This window comes from Dicentrarchus labrax, unplaced genomic scaffold, assembly GCF_905237075.1.
Source record: "Dicentrarchus labrax unplaced genomic scaffold, dlabrax2021, whole genome shotgun sequence".
Lineage (NCBI taxonomy): Eukaryota > Metazoa > Chordata > Actinopteri > Moronidae > Dicentrarchus > Dicentrarchus labrax.
In genome coordinates this window covers 16,382-43,099 of record NW_026136800.1, presented here as the reverse complement: position 1 = coordinate 43,099, position 26,718 = coordinate 16,382, and the positions used below count along the sequence as shown (strand labels likewise).

At 39.7% G+C, this 26,718-nt stretch overlaps 2 long non-coding RNA genes and 2 gene segments (V, D, J or C); 2 read left to right on the top strand and 2 right to left on the bottom strand.

The window, feature by feature from the left end:
• The window catches only part of LOC127359871 (T cell receptor alpha variable 14/delta variable 4-like), a 30,731-nt gene extending 28,978 nt beyond the window's left edge, over window positions 1-1,753 (bottom strand). Inside the window, 2 exon segments of the V gene segment in view lie at window positions 1,333-1,441; window positions 1,530-1,753. Of these exon segments, the coding sequence occupies window positions 1,333-1,441; window positions 1,530-1,575 (155 nt within the window).
• The window catches only part of LOC127359876 (uncharacterized), a 47,824-nt gene extending 38,190 nt beyond the window's left edge, over window positions 1-9,634 (top strand). The window contains exon 3 of the long non-coding RNA XR_007883020.1: window positions 9,517-9,634. This is a non-coding gene — a long non-coding RNA (uncharacterized LOC127359876). The remainder of the gene's footprint in view (window positions 1-9,516) is intronic.
• Window positions 4,714-7,467, top strand: LOC127359875 (uncharacterized). 3 transcript variants are annotated; one of them, XR_007883018.1, is made up of 4 exons: window positions 4,717-5,214; window positions 5,397-5,442; window positions 6,441-6,736; window positions 7,271-7,467. It is a non-coding gene; the product is annotated as an uncharacterized LOC127359875 (long non-coding RNA). The 3 variants fall into 3 exon arrangements; XR_007883019.1 differs by lacking the exon at window positions 7,271-7,467 and having other exon boundaries at window positions 4,714-5,282; window positions 6,441-6,901; XR_007883017.1 differs by lacking the exon at window positions 7,271-7,467 and having other exon boundaries at window positions 4,730-5,214; window positions 6,441-6,901.
• Window positions 9,635-12,603: 2,969 nt separating the features above from the next.
• On the bottom strand, window positions 12,604-19,920 carry LOC127359872 (T cell receptor alpha variable 38-1-like). The segment is given in 2 exon segments: window positions 12,604-13,039; window positions 19,673-19,920. Coding segments are annotated over 2 exon segments (429 nt in total).
• Between the last annotated feature and the right edge of the window lie 6,798 nt (window positions 19,921-26,718).

Here is a 26,718-nt window from a genome sequence, read left to right as displayed (position 1 = left end):
TTGGATGAAACACCACTGTGAAAGTTTCTGTCTTTTCTGTACTTGAGTCTCAGTTTTGCTCCTCCCTTAATCCCTCCCTCCTTCCTCTCACAACTCTGACAAATAGTGTGTTTGTCACTGCTGTGCTGCTGTTATTCACTAAATGCCATCATTTCCATCAGGTAACAAGTAGCTGATAAGGTAACACTGATTGACACTTTACAGCACGTGAACGTCCTGAGTTAAATCTTTAGTTTTTAATAATTATTATTAATAATAATACAAATAATAAAACTGCTACCATAATTACTGGATTAACTGGAATATATAACAAAACAATCAAAATTTAAGATGGGTTTAAAATATGTTTGAGTGTGCATAACAGCTGAATACAATTAATAATTTAGAAAAGATCTGGAACATTTCGTAGACCTAATGTCAAACTCGCTCAGAAAGTTTAAGACATTTTTCTTAAAGTTTTCCATGGTCGGGATACAAACCTTTGACCAAGCACCGAGTGCATCATCTTGAGTCATGAACTCAAACCACTCAATTACTGATCAACCTGCAAGACCTGAGAGAAAAAGCAAGATAATAAAAATGAGAGAGGTCCTAATTGTTAAACATGGCCTCTGTCCTGTATCTGCCCTGTCCTCTGTAACTTAGTATTATTGTCAAAATGTACTCGATCAAATCTTTATAACCTGTCTCTGAAAGACGTTTAGTGTCAAATTATTGGACTCACTCAAACTAAAATAAATGAAGTTAATAATATCATGATTGTTAGTATTATATGAATCAGAAAGAGAGTACAGACCTATGACCTGTATCTACAGCACTTGCCTATGTAACAATAATTGTTGATATAATTTTATGAAATGTTACACACATGTTAAAGTGACTTTATGTATAACATTTCACTTATTTTGTGCTTTATCTTTACTGCTTCACTACTTCATTCAGAATTGTGCTTTATTATATCTGAAAGGTATAATCCTTTCTATTTCAGTGTCAGTAGTTTAATTTCTAAAGCTTTACATCTCAGTCACATACCACTGTAGTTTGACAGTGTGTGACTCCCTCTAGTGGATGTTGTGGAGTATTCTGTTGTCTTTGCTCCAAAGGTTTTTGTACAGAGTTTTGGTGTTTCCTGTCACTGTGGGCCGCAGAGCACAGTAGTACACAGCAGAGTCAGACAACTGAAGCTTCTGGATCTTCAGAGGAACTGACTTATTCTTGATTGTAGCATTAAATCGGTCTTTCTTAAACTGAGCAGCATTTTCTGATGAATCTGAGAAACATTTCAGCATGAACTTTGGGGAATCAATTCCATCCTGTTTGTACCAGAACAAAGTTAGACCTGGGTTACTGTTCTCAAATGTACATCCAAGTGTAACTGTCTCTCCTTCAGTAGCAATGACATCTCCTGGTGGCTGGGTCACTCTGTCTTCTCCTTTACACTCTGGGGAAGAAGAGAACATGCAGAGGAAGAGATGAATCAATAAAGATGATTGATTAAAGGAGAACAATCAGTAGGTTTAAAGAGTTACCTAGCCAGAGAGTCAGAATCAGGATGTTTCTCAGCCAGTGTTTCATGTCTGCAGTGAGAGGGGAGGAGAGAGAGGAAGAACATTGATACTCTGATGGATCTGGGCCTTCACATCATTGGTCCTTCCTCTTTATCATCTGTTGAGGAACTCTCAACATTTACATCTCATTTATATTCAGCAGTGAAATATCTCAGAAACTGCTGAATGGATTGTCATGAACTTTTATCCAGATATTCATGGTTGTCATTAGACATATTTGGTTCCTTCATGTTCCCCTCAGGATGAATTGTAAGAACTTTGGTGATCCTCTGACCTTTAATCAGTATTTAATTAGTCCCATACTTTGGTTTATGACCAAATACCAACAAGACTAATGACACAGCTGAAGCTGATATGAGGATGCAGCAGTTCTAGTCAGTAAGATCCAGTGGGTGTCTTTCACTGTTAAAAGTATTTTAGATATAAAATTCCTTGGAATATGTTTCTGTACACAACGAGGACTATGGATTTGGTCCATATCAGTGTAATATCCAGACTATATGCCATTAGCAACATTGTATTTAAGCCAGTTTTCACATTTTTAGGGGGAAAAATGAGCATCACCATGTGACCTGTAGACAAGATGGCTATGTACTACTTTGAAACTAACATCTCATTTATATTCAGCAGTGAAATATCTCAGAAACTACTGAATGGATTGTCATGAGCTTTTATCCAGATATTCAAGGTTCACAGAGGATGATGGATTCTCATTATATTTGGTTCCTTCGTGTTCCCCTAAGCATGAATTGTAATAACGTTGGTGATCCTCTGACCCACCAGGTAAATGCCCGGTATGCTCGATGGCCAGTCCAGCGGTGGGCAGGAGGGTTTTAATCCCTCCCCTTGTGTATGTGCTTAGGCCGAATATGTGTGTGTGTGATTTTAGATTAACGGGTCTGGGGTCCGAGGGAATCTGACCAATGAAAGGCCGGTGTTTTATTGCCTTCATGACACACCTTGGCCGCATTCTTGACCCCCCGCAGAGGGGTCTGTTATCTGGTACTACAATCAGGCTTTCTTACTCACATACAGGCCGCTGTAAGAAAGACCATCTTCTTTGTGTAAAACACATGTGGCCATATTCCAACATTTCCCTTTTGGTCCACTTAAACACTTCAAATGAACATGTTCATGTTTAAAGGTCTCCTTGGATCCCAACACCATACACATATTTAATCTGTATACATGGGCAATTCATGTTGTATTTATTTGTTAAATATTAGATAAAATCTCAGATCCACTGGTTGAACTAAACGTTTGCACTATGGGGTATGATTCCAAGTTCATAGGTTAAGTTTAACAGTGTGTGACTCCCTCTAGTGGATGTTGTGGAGTATTCTGTTGTCTTTGCTCCAAAGGTTTTTGTACAGAGTTTTGGTGTTTCCTGTCACTGTGGGCCTCAGAGCACAGTAGTACACAGCAGAGTCTGTCACTTTAGCTGAGATGATCTCCAGATGTACACGTTTCTCGGTTTTGTTAATGTGAGCTTTGAAATCAGAATCAGTTGGATGAATCGATCCTCCCTCTGTGATGTAGAGCAGGAACTCTGGTCTGGATCTCTGGTATTGTCGGTACCATTGGATATTGTTGATAGCACCATCATATTTACAGGTCAGGTTGATGTTTCTTCCCTCTGCAACATGTTCTTCAGTACTGTCTGGCTTTATGATGTTCATGGAACCCAGGGCTGCAAAATGAGTATTATTCATGTCAGTTAGTCTGCAAGACATTCTGACATCAACAGACTCCACAGAAATGATCAGCTTTGATAAATTTTAGATAAATTTTAATAAACCGAATGTATTTTTCTACCATGGAAATTGTAACCTTACACAGATAAAGCTCTAGTACCAAATATCTGGTTAACACAGCAGGTTAAATGAGACTTTGATCTCTGTTCTAACACTCACCTATAAAGTGAGAGAAAAGTAAAAAGAGGTAAAGCAACATGTCTTTGGAGTTGTTAAAGTCAAACTGACAGCAGATGAGCAATGTTCTTCCACTGCAGTAGAATGAAAAAACTAAAGAGCCTCTCTGCTGCACAGCCCTTCTCCTCAACATCAAGCTGATTGTGCTTTTAGTTCCTCAAACATTTCTGCTCTGGAGACAGAAACAATCTCATTGGTTGAGTTCAATGTCAGTGGGAGGGGCCAGAGAAAATCCTTTTTACAGATTCTCTGCCTACCAAAGTTTAATGTAACCAATGACATTGTTTCTGCCTCAGAGAAATGTTTGCTGAATGTCCAGTTTCAGTTCTTCACACCATTGTGAGACCAAGGCAGGTCACAGTAGAAAGAAGCTGGATCACCTGAAGATTTAGTCTTTATTCTGGGAACATGGAGGACATTTTATAGTTCCATAATAATAATTACAGCAAACATTAATATTGGATATATTGAATCAGCCTTAGCTAGAAGCCATCATGTCTTTATCCTTTACCTTGTCTTTGTTTGTTAAGATGCACTTTTGCACACAAAAAAATCCTAGTTTTTCCGTTTTTTTTTAAGAAAGTGTAAATAAACAGTAAAATTACAGACGTTATCTGTAAATTAACAACCCGCCTGTTATTTTATGTGTTATGCCAATAATGACAAACTACAGTTATTTCCCTTTTTTACAGAAAATTACAATAATAATTACGATATTTGACCGTTATTAAATGTTTTGCTCGTTATATAAAGGTTTATTTCCATACTGACTACTAAGATTTTTTTCTGCAATTTTAAGGTTAATCTCATTAGTTGTGGTTTTACATTCAAGAGAGAAAGAGGCAGAGACAGAGAGACAGACAGAAACAGATGGAGAGACAGAGAGAGACATCAAAGCTCTGTGCACAGGTTTACAATGAATTAAGATTTTACCCACTGTAATTTGTAAATAAAAAAATAAAAAACCAAAAATCCAACATGAAGAAAGCAGTGCAGCAGAAACTTTTTGCTATATGTGATTTAGTGTGGACTTAACTGATGCTGCTATTATTATTATTATTATTATTATTATTATTATTATGAATAATACAAAGGTATTTCCCAATATTGGGGTCACTAAAATATTTGATTTATGATTTTGATTCTGAAGTCATCTTTCTGTGAGTTATCCCGCTCAAACAATTGCTATTGGCTGTCTCACCATGTGTGTGTGTGTGTGTGTGTGTGTGTGTGTGTGTGTGTGTGTGTGTGTGTGTGTGTATGTGTGTGTGTGTGTGTGTGATGACTCTGGTCTAATGTAATGTAATGCTCATTAGAACTAACTGGAGTAAGTGTTTGCCCTGCCTATCCCTCCCTTTAGATGGTCACATGTGACTATTTCCCATTAAAACCTTGTTATAACATCCAAAATGTTAACCTACACAAACATTGTGTAACTGTTAGAGGATTTAGGCTAATCTTGTCCTGGTTGGCTCCCTGGTAGAGCCTGCCATCAGTGTGTGAATGGCTGAATGATAGACATGTATTGTAGAGTGCTTTGAGTGGTTGATAATACTAGAAAAGCATTATATATGCAAGAACAATCCATTTACCATATTCTTCACTGTGTCAGAACCTATAGGTGTGCATCACCTGTGTGATCATGAGAAGGCTGAAGAACCAGGAGTGACAAGATATCACCGGCTGCTGGGGTGCAGCATTAAACCCAGAGACAGGTCGGCAAGCAGAGGCAAAACATACAGAGAATGAAACCAAGTTCACATCAGTCATAATAAGATATTATGTAAGAATGAATGTATGTGTGAGGCTGTTGGGTAATATTTTGCATGTCTATGTCTCCAACAGTAAACTGGCTAATATTGTTTGTTTGTCTGTGTGTTTTCCCCTCATGATCCAGACATTTTGGAAATGAAAAGTCTCCTGCCACAAGATCTTCAGAGCCAGTGAGTATTCATGTTATCCTGATAAAGACTGTGAATGGATAATGTGCATACTAGAGGCCATATTACTGCCAGTTTGTCAGCACAAAGACAAACAATATTGTACTCATCTATGCTGTGTATGAATCCAGTGGTGCCGAATGGTTAACAATGGTTAAACAACTTCTTTCAAATATGAAAATGTACATAGTGGTTCAAACATGAATCCCATTCCACACATTAACATGAATCCCTGTTTTCTATGACTTTCCCATCATGCTGGCCAGTAGTCTTTGTAACACAGTAATGTAAGTTGGCTAGTCATTCCCCAAAGTTATCCAGGAAATAGCTCTGCAGTCCAATGGCCACTTTAACATCCTTTCTGAGTAAAAGCCTTTAACTATAATGTCTCATCAATTTAAATGAAGTTTGTTTAAAAGAGTAGTTCACTTTAAATTAAAATCAGTCATTACCTAACCCTCATGCTGAAAGAAGGTCAGGTTATTTTTTTCAATTCACAAAACACTCCTGGAGTTTCACATGAAAACAGCTTGCTGCATCCTCCCAAACAGCTGTAGTCAACAGCGGCTTTGTTTCAAACGTTAAAAAACAACTTTACAAAAACATAAAAAGGCCTTCATACTGCTTCTCTATCCTAATCCAAGTTTTCCAAAGTCCAGACATGCCAAGTTGACCTGAAAAGTCGTCATTTACACCATGTGTTGAGCAGAAATCTTCACTGTAGCTTCTTAGCTGGGAGCTGCGTTGACGTACACACTGTTTGATCTGTGGGTGTGGGTTTGCTTGACCACAGTGCAGAGCTCAGAACCTGAGGATTCTTCACTTGTTTTTTGCATTTAAAACGTAGTCACTATTTTCTGCAGTTGTTTGGGAAAATGCTACAACACTGATTTCTTGTGAAACTCCAGCAGTGTTCATTTAAAATGAACTATAAATAAAATCCTACTTTTTACAGTAAAGACCTTTCAGTAATAGTTTCTCTCTGTGTGTGTCCCCTCCAGGAGCATCAAAGATCCAGACGATTTCTGCCAATTTGGAGGAGGATTCAGATTTTTCTGCTTTTTCTGCTGTGTTGTACCTCTGTTACAGATTCATTGACCCTTTGTGGTATATTTTCATTTTACTTAATAATACACTGTATAGTTAGGATTCTTAATTAAAAGACTGTAATGCTTCTCCACAGATGTTATCAGAACTACCTTATACAGAGCCCCCAAGGGTTAGGAGAATAAAGAAGAAGACCACAACTCCCTCAGCTCAACAACACAATTTGTTGCTTCCTCCATCCATTTCAAAGGTGAAATCTTGACCTCATTTTGATAGAAATGCTAACAGACACACATGTTACACACATTTAGTTTTTCAGTTCCTCCTGGGGGGCTCTAAAGAACTGTTTGTGAATAATTGGTTGATATTGTAAATTGACATCTGAATACAAAAAATAAAAGGATTTTAGAATCAATAGTGGTGATTACTTTATTTGTAGTTAATTTCCCACAACATTTTAATTGAAACAGTGAAAACCTTTAGCTGTATCTATTATGTATTGCTTTAGTATGTTTTCAGTTGAGGATATTTCACAGTAATTTTGAAGATCATATTTTGGTGTGTGATCGTAATAATTTAGAAAAAATTTGTAAAATAATCATATTTTCCTGCAGAACTTTTAGCATTGTCCCTTTATTGGAGGTGATTGATCATAATTATTTGGGAAAAATCTGTAAAATAACGGTATTTTTCTGTAAACATTTGAATGTAATTTCCTGTAAATTTAATGTTTTTACACATTATTTGAATTAGGGTATTTTACTTTAATTTTACTTTCTTACAGTGTGGTGGATGACTTGTGGTCGATGACTTTGACTCCTTCCCAGTCAATGCTGTGACTGATTTTGGTCTGGAGTTCTCAGACAGCTGATGTTGTCTGTTTCTGTTGTTCATTCAGTCTCTTGTTCAGGGTTCTTGCTGTTTCACAATATAGTGTTCCCCATAGTTATTTAATGTGTTATCAGAAACCACTCCAGTCTTTCTCTTTGGATGAACCCTGAACCATTATACTTGGTTGAAAGCTCCTTAAAGCTACTAACTCCATCATTGATTCCTCCAGACTCAAATTCAGGTCTCTTTCATTTCACAGCAGTGTGATGTGCAAACTCATTGTAGAGAAACTATAAAAGGTGGAATCAATGATAAACAATTTTAATAGAATAATAATCATGTAAATTTATGGAATACATCATTGTCAGTAAAACAATGGAAACATATATTGTGTTTAAAATGCATTTACCAAAATAGAAATGAACAGGACCCAGAATCAAACCCTGTGGTACACCACAATCACAGAAACTTCTTTAGTAAATGTAAAGACAGGAGCAATCAAAACCTGAGTCTGGGTTGTCAACCAGTTTATGGAGATACTTGATTCAAACTGTATGATTTATCAGTAGAGGAGTAAATTAACAGTAAATATAATTACACACTTACTAACTTAATACAAAACTATATTGAAATTGAAATGATCTCACTGACAGGACTCATTCACAGCCCTGTCTTATATGATTGCCAGTTAACAGTCCATCATTTACTACAGTTCAACCAAAACTGAATAAAAATGTTAAAGACCAGAAACTGTAAAGGTGGACTTCTGCCCAGAAAAATGCAGACTGTACCCAGTCCAGCTGGTAACAGATCAGTATGCTCAGTATATGACTGAATATTTGAGCTATAAAATACCGGACCCAGTCTGACCTGGTAAATGTTGGGAAATAAATAGAAAAGAATAAAACAATGTATGATAAATGCACTTCAGATACATAAAATCAGGTCACAAATCTATTTATTTAACTAAAAGATTGAATGTTAGACACGTTGTTGTTCAGATGTCACATATTACTCATTTTAATTTTCAGTGTTGATTTATTTGTTTCCATGGTGTCTTGTGTTTGAAGCATCATCCAGTTGGTTTGTCATTGATGTGGATTTGCTGCTCATGTGAATCCTCCCACAGTGTTTCATTAGCAGCTGTAACCACAGTGACTCTGATAAAACAGGAATTAGCAGAATCCATCTGATATGAAGCTGTGGTTTGAATACCACTTCCCTCCTCTTTGAAGAGTAGTCAGATATCTGTGTTCAGGTTTTTGTACAGCCTCTTCTACACTTTGTATCACTGTGTTTCTAGAGCACAGTAGTAGAGAGCTGTGTCTGCCAGGGTTAGTTTTCTGATGGTCAGTTCAGTTGATGAATCTGTTGTTTTAGATTCATATCGTTTATCTGGAATGTATTCACCTGAATATCCTTTTGCTCCTTTCAAGAGTATAAACTGAAGAGCCTGAAGGTCAGAATGTCTGTACCAGTGAAGGTAAATATTGCTGTATGCTGTCTCATATTGACATTTGAGTGTGACAGATTCTCCTTCTCTTCCACTGACTTTATCTCCTACAGGAGAGATTGTGTCTCCAGCTATTAGTCCTGGAAAAAGTGGAGAAAATGAAGCCATTAGACTAACATTGTTCATGAGGCTGAGAGGAGAAGACAGTGGAAAATATCAAGTGTACAGTGTTACTCTGTGGACAGAAACAGCTCAACTGTTGAGAGATTTCTGCTCTGAACTCCAGTTTCCATCAATCTTTAGAAAAGAATAAAAACATGTTGTGCTTTCTATCTTACCAAAGAAAAGAGCAGCAAGAATAATCCACAGCCAATGTTCCATCTCTACAACAAGGTTTAAATCAACAGGAGAAACTAGCTGATGTTCAACATTCAGTGTGACAATTGTTCTCTTCACAGCAGCAGTTATTATTGACAGAATGGTTGAACACAGTGCAGAAGTAGTGCACCGCCTACTTGATAATGTCGCCCTCTAGTGGAGCTAAAAAGTTGAGTCCAACAGTGTGGAAAAAGGCTTCCAGCAGCTTGTCAGTGTGTCAGCTTGTGTTTTTGTACAGAGACTGTGGGTTTGCTGTCACTGTGGGCCTCACAGCACAGTAGTACAGAGCAGAGTCTGTCACTGCAGCAGAGGAGATCTGCAGATCCATTTGGGTTTTATCCTCACTCACTGTAACTGTCAGTCTAGAGACTGGGTTAGACGTTAATGTTCCTGTTCCTGAGTGAGAGATGAGGAACTCTGGTGGTTTTCCTGGATATTGTCGATACCAGAAGAAATAATCAGTTACATCAGCTTGTTTGTAGTATTTGTAGGACAGAGTAACAGTGCTGTCTTCTAAACTGGACTCTTGTTTCTTGACTGGAGTGAGTTCTTCACAGCTGACACCTAAAGGAAGAGATAACTCTGTAACTTTATGATCTAAAGGTTTTTATCAATGAAGCTCTTTTAATGTTAATGATCTCACCTACCTCTTATTGTGAGCAGAAACAAAGTCACAAACAGACTGAAGTTCACTGACAGCATCTTAAAGATAAAGACAATCTGTCTGTTTTTTGGATGAAACACCACTGTGAAAGTTTCTGTCTTTTCTGTACTTGAGTCTCAGTTTTGCTCCTCCCTTAATCCCTCCCTCCTTCCTCTCACAACTCTGACAAATAGTGTGTTTGTCACTGCTGTGCTGCAGTTATTCACAAAATGCCATCATTTCCATCAGGTAACAAGTAGCTGATAAGGTCACACTGATTGACACTTTACAGCACGTGAAGGTCCTGGCTGAGTTCAATTTTTAGTCCGACAATATGCTACTGTTCATTTACACATGACAACCATATTCATTACTTATTAAATACTTTACACAAGCATTATTACATTAGAGTCACATTTGTGGAAAAATTACATCATGGGTATTTAACAAAAATAGATCACCTACAAACTTGAATTTTTTTATAGGAAGATGTTTTGCTTCTATCACATTCAAAGAAAAGAAAAAAGGAAACATTATTTCATCATTGTAAAACTTTAGTCAGCTGATGATGAAAGGGAAGCTCAGTGTAAAATATTATACCCAGACTAATACTGTACTGTTGTTTAATTTCAACGGAAAGCTTAGCAAAATTCAGTTGTATAAAGGTCTGAAACAGCAACACTTTACACATAATAATATGGTAATAATAATAATAATAATAATAATAATTATTATTATTATTATAATAATGATAGAGCTGCTACCATAATTACTTGATTATACTGAAATATATAACCACACATTTTCAGCAAAACAATCGAGATTGAAGATGGGTTTAAAATATGTTTTAGTGTGCATAACAGCTGAATACAATTACTAATTTATAAAAGATCTGGAACTTTTCGTAGACCTAATGTCAAACTAGCTCAGAAAGTTTTCCATGGTCGGGATACAAACCTTTGACCAAGCACAGAATGCATCATCTTGAGTCATGAACTCAAACCACTCAATTACTGATCAACCTGCAAGACCTGAGGGAAGAAGCAAGATAATAAAAATGAGAGAGGTCCTAATTGTTAAACATGGCCTCTGTCCTGTATCTGCCCTGTCCTCTGTAACTTAGTATTCTTGTCAAATGTACTCGATCAAATCTTTATGACCTGTCTCTGACAGATGTTTAGTGACAAATGATTGAACCCCCTTAAACTAAAATAAATGAAATGAAGATTCAAGATTTAAGATTCAAGAAGCGTTATTTTCCCAAGGGAAATTGCTGTGCAACAGTTCAATTCAATTTCAATTCAATTTTATTTGTATAGCGCCAATTCATAACAGAAGTTATCTCAGGACACTTTTCAAATAGAGCAGGTCTAGACCGAACTCTTTATAACATTATTTACAGAGACCCAACAGTACCACCATGAGCAAGACCTTGGAGACAAGGGCAAGGAAAAACTGCCTGTTAAAAGGCAGAAACCTAGGACAGATCCTTCGACTTTAGGTGGGTGGTCGTCTGTCTCGACCAGTTGGGGTGAGAGAGAGAGAGAGAGAGAGAGACAGAGAGAGAGAGAGAGAGACAGACAGGTGCACAGCAACAACAGTATTGGTAATGACAATAGTTGAATAGAAATAATACAAGTAATACAAGAGTAAGAAAATAAAACAAGTAACTAAATGCAGCAATGCCACAAAAATGACAGTTAATGTAGGTATATATGATATAAAACAATACGCACTGTGCAGTTAGCCGCATAAATAAATAAGTACAACTAAATATAGTGAGGGGTTGTTTAAAGTGATAAACAGTGATAAAGTGATACAATTGTATCAGCATAGTACACACAAGATAAAGTGACGAAGTGATATGATGGGTAAAAATGATAAAGTGACAAAGTGACATTGGTCAGGACACAGTGTCTTCACTGTCCCTCTCACGACCGGAGGTAGATGAGTTATACAGTCTGATGGCCACAGGAAGAAAAGACTTCCTCTGGCGTTCAGTGTTACATTGGGGGGGAATGAGTCTGTTGCTGAAGGTGCTTCTGCTCGAGGTTAGCACCTGGTGGAGAGGGTGAGCGTTGTTGTCCAGGATACTGTGCAGTTTACACAGCATCCTCCTCTCAGACACCACCACCAAAGAGTCCAGTTGGAGCCCCAGGATGGAGCCAGCCTTCCTGGTGATCCTGCTGATCTTGTTGGCGTCTGCTGCCCTCAGCCTGCTGATAATAAAATTAAGTTATTAATATCATGATTGTTAGTATTATATGAAACAAATAGAGAGTACAGACCTATGACCTGTATCTACAGCACTTACCTATGTAACAATAATTTTGATACAATTTTATGAAATGTTACACACATGTACATGACTTTATGTATAACATTTCCCTTATTTTGTGCTGTATCTTTACTGCTTCACTACTTCATTCAGATATATATAGATTATTATATCTGAAAGGTATAATCCTTTCTATTTTAGTGTTACCTTGGTTACCTTGATAACATTTCATTTCCAATGCAGTGTCAGGAGTTTCATTTCTAAAGCTTTCCATCTCAGTCCTGTCAGACCGTATTATCACATACCACTGTAGTTTGACAGTGTGTGTAGTGAAGACACTGGCAGTATACTGTATCTGGCATTAGTTCTGGGGCTATCACTGAGTTCACACTCGGGTGCCGGCCAGAACACCAACTTAAGGCCAATTCAATTTCAGAGGGTCCAAATGAAGAGGCAGGTAATGGATAGTGCAGGTGTTTAATATATGAGCTATATGAGCTGACCAACAGTACATCTATAAAACATCACAAACTAAACATAATATGTCCCAACTTTGGGGCCTTTTCTACAGTGTGTGAGTCCCTCTAGTGGATGTTGTGGAGTATTCTGTTGTCTTTGCTCCAAAGGTTTTTGTACAGAGTTTTGGTGTTTCCTGTCACTGTGGGCTGCAGAGCACAGTAGTACACAGCAGAGTCAGACAGCTGAAGCTTCTGGATCTTCAGAGGAACTGATTTTAAGGTGGAATTCAGTGTGGATGAAAATCTCTCCTTGAACTCAGCTGCTGTGTTCCCTTCATCTCGTTGAATGCGGCTCAGTATGAATTTGGGGCTGTTGTTTCCATCCTGTTTGTACCAGAACAAAGTTGGATTTGGGTAACTGGTCTCAAATGTACATCCAAGTGTAACTGTCTCTCCTTCAGTAGCAATGACATCTCCTGGTGGCTGGGTCACTCTGTCTTCTCCTTTACACTCTGGGGAAGAAGAGAACATGCAGAGGAAGAGATGAATCAATAAAGATGATTGATTAAAGGAGAACAATCAGTAGGTTTAAAGAGTTACCTAGCCAGAGAGTCAGAATCAGGATGTTTCTCAGCCAGTGTTTCATGTCTGCAGTGAGAGGGGAGGAGAGAGAGGAAGAACATTGATACTCTGATGGATCTGGGCCTTCACATCATTGGTCCTTCCTCTTTATCATCTGTTGAGGAACTCTCTACATTTACATCTCATTTATATTCAGAAGTGAAATATCTCAAAAACTACTGATTGGCTTGTCATGAAGTTTTATCCAGATATTCATGGTTCACAGAGGATGATGGATTCCCCTCAACTGATAACACAGTTGAAGTTAATATGAGGCTTCAGCAGTTAGATCTGGTGGGTTTCTTCTAAAGTTTAAGACTTTTTAAATATGAAATTCCCTCTTAGTGTTGTCGTGCTCAGTAGGGGGCATGATTCTCGTTTGGCAGCGTACAGGATCAGCGTGGTCGCCTTATGGGAAGAAAGCAGCGATCAGTGATCGGTGTTTCTCCAGACGGAAGATCTTCGTCCTTCTGCAGTTAACTTAAAGAGAACAGCGGCTGCCTGCTGTCTCTGCGGGATCCCGGATTAATTGACGATCGTTAAAGAAGGGAGGGAAAAGGTGTAACAGTCTGGCTTGTCCAGCGAGTTTGAAGACAAATGGCACACTTTATGAAAAATAAAAAGGAGTTTTGAAAAGATAAAGAGGATGCTGTCTAGTGCTACGAGAACAGTCCCTAAACGGACGTTAATCTCGAGCGAGAAACGGGGAGGAGAGAGTCTCTCGGGCTTTTATACCTGGGATGACAGGCCTGGGGTCAGAGGGAATCTGACCAATGACGGGCCGGTGTTTGGGTGTTTATTGCCTTTATGCCACACCTTGGCCCCCCAACTGAGGGGTCTGTGATTTGACGGGCCCTTTCTTTTATGGCTTTTACTCACCACAAACAGGCTTTATTACTTACACCAAGGCCGGCTGTAGTAATGACAATCCCTTTGTCTGAGCACATGGCCAGGCCCAACAGTGTTATTATCCCTCCACCACAGCTCAGTTAGCAAACACTGTCCAGGGAACTTTGGAATATATTTCTGTACAGAACGAGGACTATGGAGTTTGTCCCCCATCACTAGGATGGAATTGACATCAGGAAAATATATTTTAAAGACCAGTATGAACAGGAGGAATGATTACAGAAAGAATCATGTTTTAATGTACATATGAACATGTGAATGTTGTTTTAAGACAGACTGTTAACTGAATAACTATTTATTTAATCACTGGATCTTATTATCAGTGTCCACTTGATGGGGCTGTTGTTCAGTAAAAGCAGAAGCTGGAGTGTGTAAATCTTCAGTGAGGAGCTGTCAGGTTTTTGTACAGAGTTTTGGTGTTTCCTGTCACTGTGGGCCTCACAGCACAGTAGTACACAGCAGAGTCAGACACTGCAGCAGAGGAGATCTGCAGATGAAACTCCTTTGAATTTTTGTCATGTGTTAAAGACAACCTTGCTATTTTCTCTGAATATTCCATGATGAGAAGCTGTGGAGGTGAACTGGACTTCTGTTGATACCAGAAGAGGTTGTCAACAGAGTCTGAATATTTACAGGAGAGAGTCACAGTGTCTCCTTCCAAAGCCAGCATTACATCTTTAAATGGTTTCACTAAATCCTCAGAGGATCCTGAAAAGAACAAAGATATATTTCACTGTCACGTCTGTATTTCTCTAAAGTGAGTTTATCAAATCAAAAATCAAATCAAGTTTATTTGTATAGCCCTTTACAATAGCCGAAAGGTACCCAAAGTGCTTTACAACAAAGCCATGAAACAATACATAACACATATATAATATACAAATACAATTTAAAGTACTGTAGTGCTGCAGTACTGCAGGGTATTAAAAGCCTTCCAGAAATGCACAGAAAGGAGCAGATAAAAAGAGTACACCTAAGAGACAGTACTGTCCTTGTCAGAATTAAATGCTAATCTAAAAAAGTGGGTCTTAAGCTGCGATTTAAAAAGGCCGAGATCAGTAGTGGTACGAATGTCAGGGGGCAGTTTGTTCCACAGTCTAGGAGCAGCGACGGCAAAAGAACGATCGCCCCACTGTTTAAGTCTGGACCTAGGGACCTCTAACAGAAGCTGACCCGAAGAGCGCAAGGCTCTGCCAGAATTGCGAAAAGTTAAAATCCTTGACAAGTAAGAGGGGGCCAAGCCATTAATGGTGTTAAAAACAAACAACAAAAGTTTAAAATCAATTCTAAAACGGACTGGAAGCCAGTGGAGTGATGACAGCACAGGAGTAATGTGTTCGTGTCTGGACGTGCTAGTTAAAAATCAGGCAGCAGCGTTCTGCACAAGTTGGAGACGATAAATTGAGGACTGACTGAGGCCGACGTAAAGGGCATTACAGTAGTCCAGTCTTGAGCTGATGAAAGCATGGATTGCCTTCTCAAGATCCTGCCGACTGAGAAAAGACTTCACTTTGGCCAAAAGACGGAGCTGAAAAAAGCTCGTACTGACAACAGAGCTAATCTGTTTGTCAAATTTGAGCCCAGTATCAAATGTTACCCCAAAATTTTTGACATGTGATTTAAAAAGAGGGGCCAGAGTGCCAGAATTTGTGGTGAGAACATTCGACATAGCTGGTGAACCAAACAAAATGCATTCAGTTTTGCTGTCATTTAAGTGCAAAAAGTTCTGTGACAGCCACTGTTTTATATCTGTGATGCAGTCCAGCAGCTTAGTAAGTGCAGTGTTTTCGTTTGGTGTCATGGGCAAATATATGATGATCAAATCATCGGCATAAAAGTGAAAAGACAGGTTGTGTTTTTTTATAATTGATCCCAGAGGTAGCATATACAATGAAAACAGAATAGGGCCGAGAATAGATCCCTGTGGCACCCCACAGGGCAGCGATACATTTGAGGAGCAGTGGTCACCAATCGAGACAGAGAAACTCCTGTTTGCCAGGTATGACCTAAACCACTGGAGAGCGGGGCCACGGATGCCAACGTGCTGCTCTAAGCGAGATACAAGGACTGCATGGTCGACTGTATCAAAGGCTGCTGTGAGGTCCAGCAGCACAAGCACAGCAGGATTCCCAGCATCCACAGACAAGGCAATATCATTGTGCACCTTTAACAGTGCTGACTCGGTGCTATGTCGGGATCTAAAACCAGACTGAAATTTATCAAGAATAGAATTGATCTCCAAAAATGTCTGTAATTGAATAAAAACAACTTTTTCTAAAACCTTAGAAAGAAAAGGCAAGTGGGAGACAGGTCTAAAATTGGAGAGCACAGAGGGGTCAAGATGCGTTTTTTTTAGGAGGGGCCTAACCATAGCGTGTTTGAAGGCAGCTGGAACAGACCCTGAGCTAAGACAAGTGTTTATAAAAACAAGCAGACTTGACCCAACAGAACTCAGAACCTCCTTCAAAAACTTGGCTGGAATAATATCTAAGGGACAGTTCGTGGGTTTCATGCCACTAACCACCTTAGTAAAAGAAGACAGAGAAATGGTCTCAAACCGCTCGAAGACAGCAGTCTGTGCCGGAGGAGCACAGACATCATCAAGAGACATATTCATATTACAGATATTCCGCCTGACAGATGCCACTTTATCAGTGAAAAAAAACACAAACTCTTCGCAGGTTGCAGTGGAGGCATCGGACAGGACAGTAGGGTGTGGATTAACGACAGAATCAATAGTATTAAATAGCAGTCTTGGATGATGAGAGCTGTTAGCTATAATGGAGGACAAATATTTGGACTTGGCTTCCTTTAGAGCTCTCTGATAGGCAGCCAAACTGTCCCTTAACCAGCCCAGGGATACATGTAGTTTATCCTTTTTCCACCGCCGTTCAGCCTGTCTGCATTGTTGTCTGAGCAGACGGGTGTGATCATTTAACCAGGGATCTGACTTGGTTTTGGTAGTTTTTTGCCGAAAAGGGGCAACAGAGTCAAGAATCGCAGAACATGTTGAATAGAAAGTGGAGAGTAGGCTGTCTGGACAAAGGGGAGGAACCAGCCCACAGTCATCAAGCAGCTGAGAGTTTCTGAAGGCAGCAGCAAACTCCCCAGCCGTTGATGGAGTAAAGATTCGGCGTCTGCGAGCTGGGGAAACTGGCTTATTGGCAGGTGGGGGGCAGCAAAGTCGAAAACAACAGGGAGGTGATCCGAGATAGCAGTGTCGACTATTTCTCTGAGGGAAACTGAAAGCCCATGAGAAATGACAAGGTCAAGAGTGTGCCCATACTCATGTTGGTGCATTAACAGATTGAGTGAGATCAAAAGAAACTAGAAGGCCTTTGAATTCATTGGCCAGTTGATTTGCTGCACAACAAACATGAATATTAAAGTCTTCACAAATCAACAGTTTATCAAACTTTGGGATAAACTCAGACAAAAACTCAGAGAACTCTTGGAGAAAGTCCTTATTAAATCTGGGTGGGCGATGAACTGTGGCACACAGCACAGGGCAGGTAAAGTCGATCACGAACAGCTGCAATTCGAAGCTGGAGTAATTATTAGCGGTTATCATCCGGCATCTGAAGCTCTCCTTAAATATAGCGGCCAGACCGCCCCCACGACCGGCAGCTCACGGGGTGCTGAAGAAGGAACAGCCGGGAGGGAGGAGCTCCGAAAAGGCGCTGTTCTCACCTGGCTTCAACCAGGTCTCTGTCAACAGGAGGAAATCCAGATCATGTGTTGTAAAAAAATCATTTAAAATAAATGTCTTATTTGTAAGAGATCTGGTATTTATCAGGGCCGTGTGAACTGAGCATCGGTCAGTCTGGCAAGAGAAGCGACTGAGCGAGCGAAGATTTCCCGGCACACAGCCCCGCTGGGAGATCCGCACTGGCCGACAACACGGGAGCAGTGCCCCGGTGTCCCGAAGAACCGGCCGGAGCCTCCGATATCTATACTCCGTAGAACTCCGCAAATCGTAGCCACTGTAGTCTGTGAAGGATCCAGCTGGTAGACGACAGGGATCGTGGACGGAGGAAGCCAGAGACATTTTCAGTTTAATGAGGACTCCCCCTCGCTTCCCGCGTTTTCTGCGGCAACTGTTACGAGGTAACCAGCAGGAAAGACGCCGTAGATGTAGCGGTATAGACTCCAGGAAAGGCGGAAGCGTCTTTGAGTGTCCAGCAAAGCCGCAAATTGGCAGTTTTTCCAGAGATTCAGGAATATTAAGAAGTGTCAGGCGATCATACACCTGCAGATGTGACACACTCCGTACAACAAACAGCAGATACAAGAAAAACAGTAGCACTTTCAGCAGAGGGAGACGGCCAGCCAAACACAGGGGCGCCATCTTAGACAGCTTGAAACCAGCTTGAAACCAGTTTAGTTAAAGAAGAACATTCATGAATTTGCAAAGAACATGAAATGTTTTTGAATCATGTCTAACATATCTTGTTGAAGTTGATTTACCAGTATGAAAGATGAAGATCATCATCCAAACTAAAGAGAGCTGCATTATTTCCACTTGTACTGAATGAACAACAGAGAGAACACAGCAGCTCTTCACTTCCAAAATGAATTGTGTAGCTCCTCCTCTTGCTGTGGTCTGTTTGCATTCAGGCTGATGGAAGCTTTAGAAATGACAGTGATGCTGAAGTCATCATCATCCAAGAAGGTCAGACTGAAGGAGGAATCTGCAGAAAACTCAACTGAATCAGTCTGTAGAGAAACAACTTCCTGAAACATCCAAACTGCACACTGTACAGACATTCTAACTGTTGTGAGTGTGAAACATGTTTAAAGAAATCTTGGAACAGAAAACATGATTAAGGCTGCAACTAACAAAACTTTAATCGTTGAAAAGTCTTTTAGTCTGTAAAATGGTCTTGTGTTGAAGCATCATCCAGTTGGTTTGTCATTGATGTGGATTTGCTGCTCATGTGAATCCTCCCACAGTGTTTCATTAGCAGCTGTAACCACAGTGACTCTGATAAAACAGGAATTAGCAGAATCCATCTGATATGAAGCTGTGGTTTGAATACCACTTCCCTCCTCTTTGAAGAGTAGTCAGATATCTGTGTTCAGGTTTTTGTACAGCCTCTTCTACACTTTGTATCACTGTGTTTCTAGAGCACAGTAGTAGAGAGCTGTGTCTGCCAGGGTTAGTTTTCTGATGGTCAGTTCAGTTGATGAATCTGTTGTTTTAGATTCATATCGTTTATCTGGAATGTATTCAGCTGAATATCCTTTTGCTCCTTTATAGAGTATAAACTGAGGAGCCTGAAGGTCAGAATGTCTGTACCAGTGAAGGTAAAGACCACTTGATGTTGTTTGATATTGACATTTGAGTGTGACAGATTCTCCTTCTCTTCCACTGACTCTATCTCCTACAGGAGAGATTGTGTCTCCAGCTATTAGTCCTGGAAAAAGTGGAGAAAATGAAGCCATTAGACTAACATTGTTCATGAGGCTGAGAGGAGAAGACAGTGGAAAATATCAAGTGTACAGTGTTACTCTGTGGACAGAAACAGCTCAACTGTTGAGAGATTTCTGCTCTGAACTCCAGTTTCCATCAATCTTTAGAAAAGAATAAAAACATGTTGTGCTTTCTATCTTACCAAAGAAAAGAGCAGCAAGAATAATCCACAGCCAATGTTCCATCTCTACAACAAGGTTTAAATCAACAGGAGAAACTAGCTGATGTTCAACATTCAGTGTGACAATTGTTCTCTTCACAGCAGCAGTTATTATTGACAGAATGGTTGAACACAGTGCAGAAGTAGTGCACCGCCTACTTGATAATGTCGCCCTCTAGTGGAGCTAAAAAGTTGAGTCCAACAGTGTGGAAAAAAGGCTTCCAGCAGCTTGTCAGTGTGTCAGCTTGTGTTTTTGTACAGAGACTGTGGGTTTGCTGTCACTGTGGGCCTCACAGCACAGTAGTACAGAGCAGAGTCTGTCACTGCAGCAGAGGAGATCTGCAGATCCAGATGTTTTTCTCCAGACAGTTTAGAAGAGAATTTTTGAGACTCCGCTGCTCTTGTAAAGTTGAGTCCTGAGATGTACAGAAGAAACTCTGGCGGTTTTCCAATTTCTTGTTGATACCAGAAGAAATCGGCAACACCCGTTATAGTCGTGGAGTATTTGTAGGACAGAGTAACAGTGCTGTCTTCTAAACTGGACTCTTGTTTCTTGACTGCAGTGAGTTCTTCACAGCTGACACCTAAAGGAAGAGATAACTCTGTAACTTTATGATCTAAAGGTTTTTATCAATGAAGCTCTTTTAATGTTAATGATCTCACCTACCTCTTATTGTGAGCAGAAACAAAGTCACAAACAGACTGAAGTTCACTGACAGCATCTTAAAGATAAAGACAATCTGTCTGTTTTTTGGATGAAACACCACTGTGAAAGTTTCTGTCTTTTCTGTACTTGAGTCTCAGTTTTGCTCCTCCCTTAATCCCTCCCTCCTTCCTCTCACAACTCTGACAAATAGTGTGTTTGTCACTGCTGTGCTGCTGTTATTCACTAATGACATCATTTCCATCAGGTAACAAGTAGCTGATAAGGTCACACTGACTGACACTTTACAGCACGTGAACGTCCTGAGTTAAATCTTTAGTTTTTAATAATGATTATTAATAATAATACAAATAATAAAACTGCTATCATAATTACTGGATTAACTGGAATATATAACAAAACAATCAAAATTTAAGATGGGTTTAAAATATGTTTGAGTGTGCATAACAACTGAATACAATTAATAATTTAGAAAAGATCTGGAACATTTCGTAGACCTAATGTCAAACTAGCTCAGAAAGTTTTCCATGGTCGGGATGCAAACCTTTGACCAAGCACAGAATGCAACATCTTGAGTCATGAACTCAAACCACTCAATTACTGATCAACCTGCAAGACCTGAGGGAAGAAGCAAGATAATAAAAATGAGAGAGGTCCTAATTGTTTAACATGGCCTCTGTCCTGTATCTGCCCTGTCCTCTGTAACTTAGTATTATTGTCAAATGTACTCAATCAAATCTTTATAACCTGTCTCTGAAAGACGTTTAGTGTCAAATTACTGGACTCACTCAAACTAAAATAAATGAAGTTAATAATATCATGATTGTTAGTATTATATGAATCACAAAGAGTACAGACCTATGACCTGTATCTACAGCACTTGCCTATGTAACAATAATTGTTGATATAATTTTATGAAATGTTACACACATGTTAAAGTGACTTTATGTATAACATTTCACTTATTTTGTGCTTTATCTTTACTGCTTCACTACTTCATTCAGAATTGTGCTTTATTATATCTGAAAGGTATAATCCTTTCTATTTCAGTGTCAGTAGTTTAATTTCTAAAGCTTTACATCTCAGTCACATACCACTGTAGTTTGACAGTGTGTGAGTCCCTCTAGTGGATGTTGTGGAGTATTCTGTTGTCTTTGCTCCAAAGGTTTTTGTACAGTGTTTTGGTGTTTCCTGTCACTGTGGGCCTCACAGCACAGTAGTACACAGCAGAGTCTGTCACTGCAGCAGAGGAGATCTCCAGATCCATTTGGCTTTTATCCTCACTCACTTTAACAGACATTCCAGAGACTGGTTTTGCAAGGATTTCTCCTGATTTCAGATGAGAGATGAGGAACTCTGGTGGTTTTCCTGGATATTGTCGATACCAGAAAAAATAATCATCATTACCTTTGTAATAATGGTAGGACAGAGTAACAGTGCTGTCTTTGAAACTAAACTCTTGTTTCTTGACTGGAGTGAGTTCTTCACAGCTGACACCTAAAGGAAGAGATAACTCTGTTATACAATGTTGTAACAGTTGCAAACACTAAGACTCCATCTTGATGCATGTAATATACCTGTTATAAAGTACAGAAACAGTAGAGAAAACACACAATGATGCAGTGACAGCATGATGAATAAAGGTAATGTTTCTGGTTTGTGTATTGTACTCTGCTGAATATGGAAGTTCCTCTCTCTTCTATAGTTCAGTAACAGCTTAGCTCCTCCCTGAATCTCTCCCTCTCCTCTTAGATCTGTATTTTCTTCCTCCTGGTTAACAGACTGGTAGCAGCATTTTCCAAAAGCTGGAGGTGGGAAGTTTTCTGTTAATGATTCTTTTTTTTACTGGATTTAAATTAGTGATTTAAAGGATGGATCACCTTTTTCAGGGTTTGTAAATGTAAGAATTTTTAAAAATAAAATCATCATCACAGTACAACTTTAGTCCATAAATGAAAAGGAAGCTCAGCGTCAAATATTACATTAGTATGTGTAACATCACTGGAGAGATGAAATGTGAAATGTTACACACATGTTAAAGTGACTTTATGTGTAACATTTCCCTTATTTTGTGCTGTATCTTTACTGCTTCATAAAGAAGTGTGCTTTATTATATCTGAAAGGTATAATCCTTCTTATTTTAATGTTACCTTGGTTATCTTGATGAAATTTAATTTACAATGCAGTGTCAGTAGTTTAATTTCTAAAGCTTTACATCTCAGTCCTGTCAGACTGTATCATCACATACCACTGTAGTTGTAACAGTGTGTGACTCCCTCTAGTGGATGTTGTGGAGTATTCTGTTGTCTTTGCTCCAAAGGTTTTTGTACAGAGTTTTGGTGTTTCCTGTCACTGTGGGCTGCAGAGCACAGTAGTACACAGCAGAGTCTGTCACTTTAGCTGAGATGATCTCCAGATGTACACGTTTCTCGGTTTTGTTAATGTGAGCTTTGAAATCAGAATCAGTTGGATGAATCGATCCTCCCTCTGTGATGTAGAGCAGGAACTCTGGTCTGGATCTCTGGTATTGTCGGTACCATTGGATATTGTAGATAGCACCATCATATTTACAGGTCAGGTTGATGTTTCTTCCCTCTGCAACATGTTCTTCAGTACTGTCTGGCTTTATGATGTTCATGGAACCCAGGGCTGCAAAATGAGTATTATTCATGTCAGTTAGTCTGCAAGACATTCTGACATCAACAAGTTATTTTTCTTTCATCTTTTTAGATACATTTAATAAACCAAATGTATTTTTCTACCATGGAAATTGTAACCTTACACAGATAAAGCTCTAGTACCAAATATCTGGTTAACACAGCAGGTTAAATGAGACTTTGATCTCTGTTCTAACACTCACCTATAAAGTGAGAGAAAAGTAAAAAGAGGTAAAGCAACATGTCTTTGGAGTTGTTAAAGTCAAACTGACAGCAGATGAGCAATGTTCTTCCACTGCAGTAGAATGAAAAAACTAAAGAGCCTCTCTGCTGCACAGCCCTTCTCCTCAACATCAAGCTGATTGTGCTTTTAGTTCCTCAAACATTTCTGCTCTGGAGACAGAAACAATCTCATTGGTTGAGTTCAATGTCAGTGGGAGGGGCCAGAGAAAATCCTTTTTACAGATTCTCTACCTACCAAAGTTTAATAAACTGGAGAACAATTGTCCATATGAGAAGGGGAAGAAGAAGGAAAAAGGGGAAGGGGAGGGGGGAAGAAACAAAGGTGGCGCGAGTTCAAATCCCGTTTGTGGCAAATGTTTATAATTTGTTTTTATGAGTTAAGATCCAAGTTCAAATCAATACTACGCGATTACTCATAACTATAACAATAAACGCACGCGATTGTTTTTCATGGCTGTAAAGTACCTGAAGTCAATCACAAGGTGTCAGTAGTGTGTAGCCTGATATTTCATTCTGTGCTGACATTATGTCATCGTTTTATGTTCAGTGACTTCAATGACAGCTGTAACACTTTTGTATGGTGTTATGGCTGAACATACATTGTTGTATACATACTTCCTTCGATTATTCTATTGCTATTATTCCTATTTTATTGAATTTCATTTTTTTCTATTACTTTTTTGTGATATTTATAAGTAGAGACTACTGTATGGTCTAGACCTGCTCTATATGAAAAGTGTCATGAGATAACTTCTGTTGTGATTTGGCGCTATATAAATAAAATTGACTCGACTTGTAAACCAGTTAAATTCCTTGTATGCAGAAGCAGGCTTTGGCCATTAAAGTTGATTCTGAATCTGAACAAGACAGCACCTCCTTCAACCTATGTATTTTTTCCCCGAGATATGGCCTTTTACCCAAGAAGAGACATGGCACTCCAGTCAGTATAATGTCAGTATACTGCTTTATTTTAGTGAGATATTTTAGAGATATCAAAAAACCAGACTTTTAGTAGTTAATACCAATAATAAAAGCAAACAATCACATCCAGCATTAATACAACTTTACAACAATATGAAACAAAGAAAAGAAAGACAATCTTGTGAAGTTGTGCCATGTGAAGCTTTAAAAAAACAAACTTTTGTGTTAATATATATATATACATATATATATAAACAAACACATAATACAAAAGTTTCCCAAAATATTCACATTAATATCAAAAGTTCAAACTTTAGTATGCCTATTAAAACAGTACACATAAGAATCATCATAGGCAAACATAACACCAAGAACAGGGAAATGTATCATGAGTTCAGCGGTTTTAATTACTTTCTCATCCACTCCAGCCACTGTTCTTTGCTGACAGTCTCAGTGTTTGGGCAATATATTTTGCCCTTGTATTGGCTATGGCCAGTCTCTTGTGTGCGTAACTGTCCGCACTTCCAATTCATGAGCTCCATGAGCAGCTGATCAAGAAGCCGGATAGATATCTCTTCTCCACGGGTCCTTCTCCTGCAGTGCAGCGCAAGCTCATCTTTTGTGATGTGTCGGTCCAGCTCCCTCTCGGCCAAAGCAGGCCAACCCTGCTGGGTTAGTTGCGCACTCTTGGCCCTTCTCAATTCTGCAACATCAGCTGCATCCCATTCAAAAATGCAGGCTGACATGCGTGCCATGAAAGTGGGGTAAAGCTGATGTGCATCGGTGGTGCATCCGACTGCCAAACGACGCATGAAGTGCCAGATGTCTAAGCAGACAATATTTGGCCACCCACTGAATCTGGCCTTCAGCTTAGTCTCTCCCACCTCTTGGCTGTACACTACAAGGAGCCACTTGTAGCCGGGCAATACCACAGGTTCTGGGGGCTCCTGGAAAGGTTGTCCCGCACACTCTGCTGTGTACCTAGCAACCCGCTGGAGTCACTCTTCACTGTGGTTCTCTTTTAGTTGGCCAATAATCCGGACCGGACCGTTCCCCAGGCCCTGCTCAAGCAGGAGATGGATAACCCGTATGTCACAGGCATATCTTCGAAAAGTAAATAAATTATTTATACTATATTTCTCCACATTGAACAAAGACATGGTATATGTGTATGTGTGCATGTCGACATGTAATGTACCTGCGTGTCAGGATGACCCTGAACTCAGAGCGGTGTGCCAGGTCCAGCTGCTGGAGAATTGCCTGACCCCACGACAGGTAGCTGGTTCTGCACTTGGTGCAGATCAGGGTCTCCATCACCTCGTTGCAATACCGGTCGATATCAAGGACCTGGCGTACCCTCCTGTGCAGACCACCGCTGGTCAGTGGATGCCGAGTGCAAGCAGGACTAGTACAGAGCAGTTGTACCTTCCACAGCCTGTATGGCATCCACAGCAGAAGAGCGTGGGTGAAGAATCTGCTGGGGGTTGGGGCCTGGTGGTATACCACAGATGGCTGTGGAGGGTAATACCACAGCTGAAGGTTGTCAAGCAGCTCCAGCTTTCCACTTGAACCACGCTTGAACAGTGCTGCAGACACCCACATCGTCTTCGGCCTCAGTAGTGGGAGCGCATCAGAATCCTCTGGCTGAAAGGGGTTCTGCTAAGGTAAAAAAAAAAAGACCCTGCCTAAATAAACAGAAGCTGAATAAAAGCATAAAATTATGTAAGTGTGTTTAAAGTTAAAATGTCATTTTACCAAGTTCCTCACAACAGCAGGCTCTGCCACAGGTTGAGGAGGTGCTGGTCGGTCCACAGATGGTGGTAACGGAGGAGCAAGGAAGAAGGTGTCTGGGGATGGGCAAACAGGTGGACGAGGGCAGGGAGATGGATGAGGATGAACATCAAGGGATGGGTAGGTGACTGTGGCTGGAGCTGAACCAGGAACTTCTCGTACCTCTGCAGTGACCTGTACCTATAGAGTTATACAGTTATGAAGAAGTTATTGTTTGTGTTTATATGCTATTATCATACATTTGTATGAAAAGAAAAACTTATCATATTGTCTTTTATGTTCACCTGGGAAGATTTTCTGGTGAGGTTGAGGTTTGGTTTTGCGGCTGTCACACGCTTGCCACCAAACCTTGACCTTTCAAACTTAAAAGAAAATATAAAAATCAACAACAATCACAAGCTTTTGGTAAGTCCAGACAAAACCTCGCCATCACTATATAATAAGGTATTCAAAGACTTGAATGATTAGTAACATTGGTCATTACAGTTTAAGGTCACACTTACCATTGACAAGCTGGGGATAGTTATTTTAGTCTTTTTTGAGGGACTCAGCACATCTCCGGTGTGGGACTGCACTGGGGAGCAGTAAAAGGGGGCACTTGTGGAGCGACAGAGGGTACCTGAAAAATACAGCACACACATATACAGTCAGTCAGTCAGTCAGACAGACAGACAGTCAGTCAGTCAGACAGACAGACAGACAGTCAGACAGAGAACTGGCAGACACAGATGGAACGTTAGGTTTACCACAGA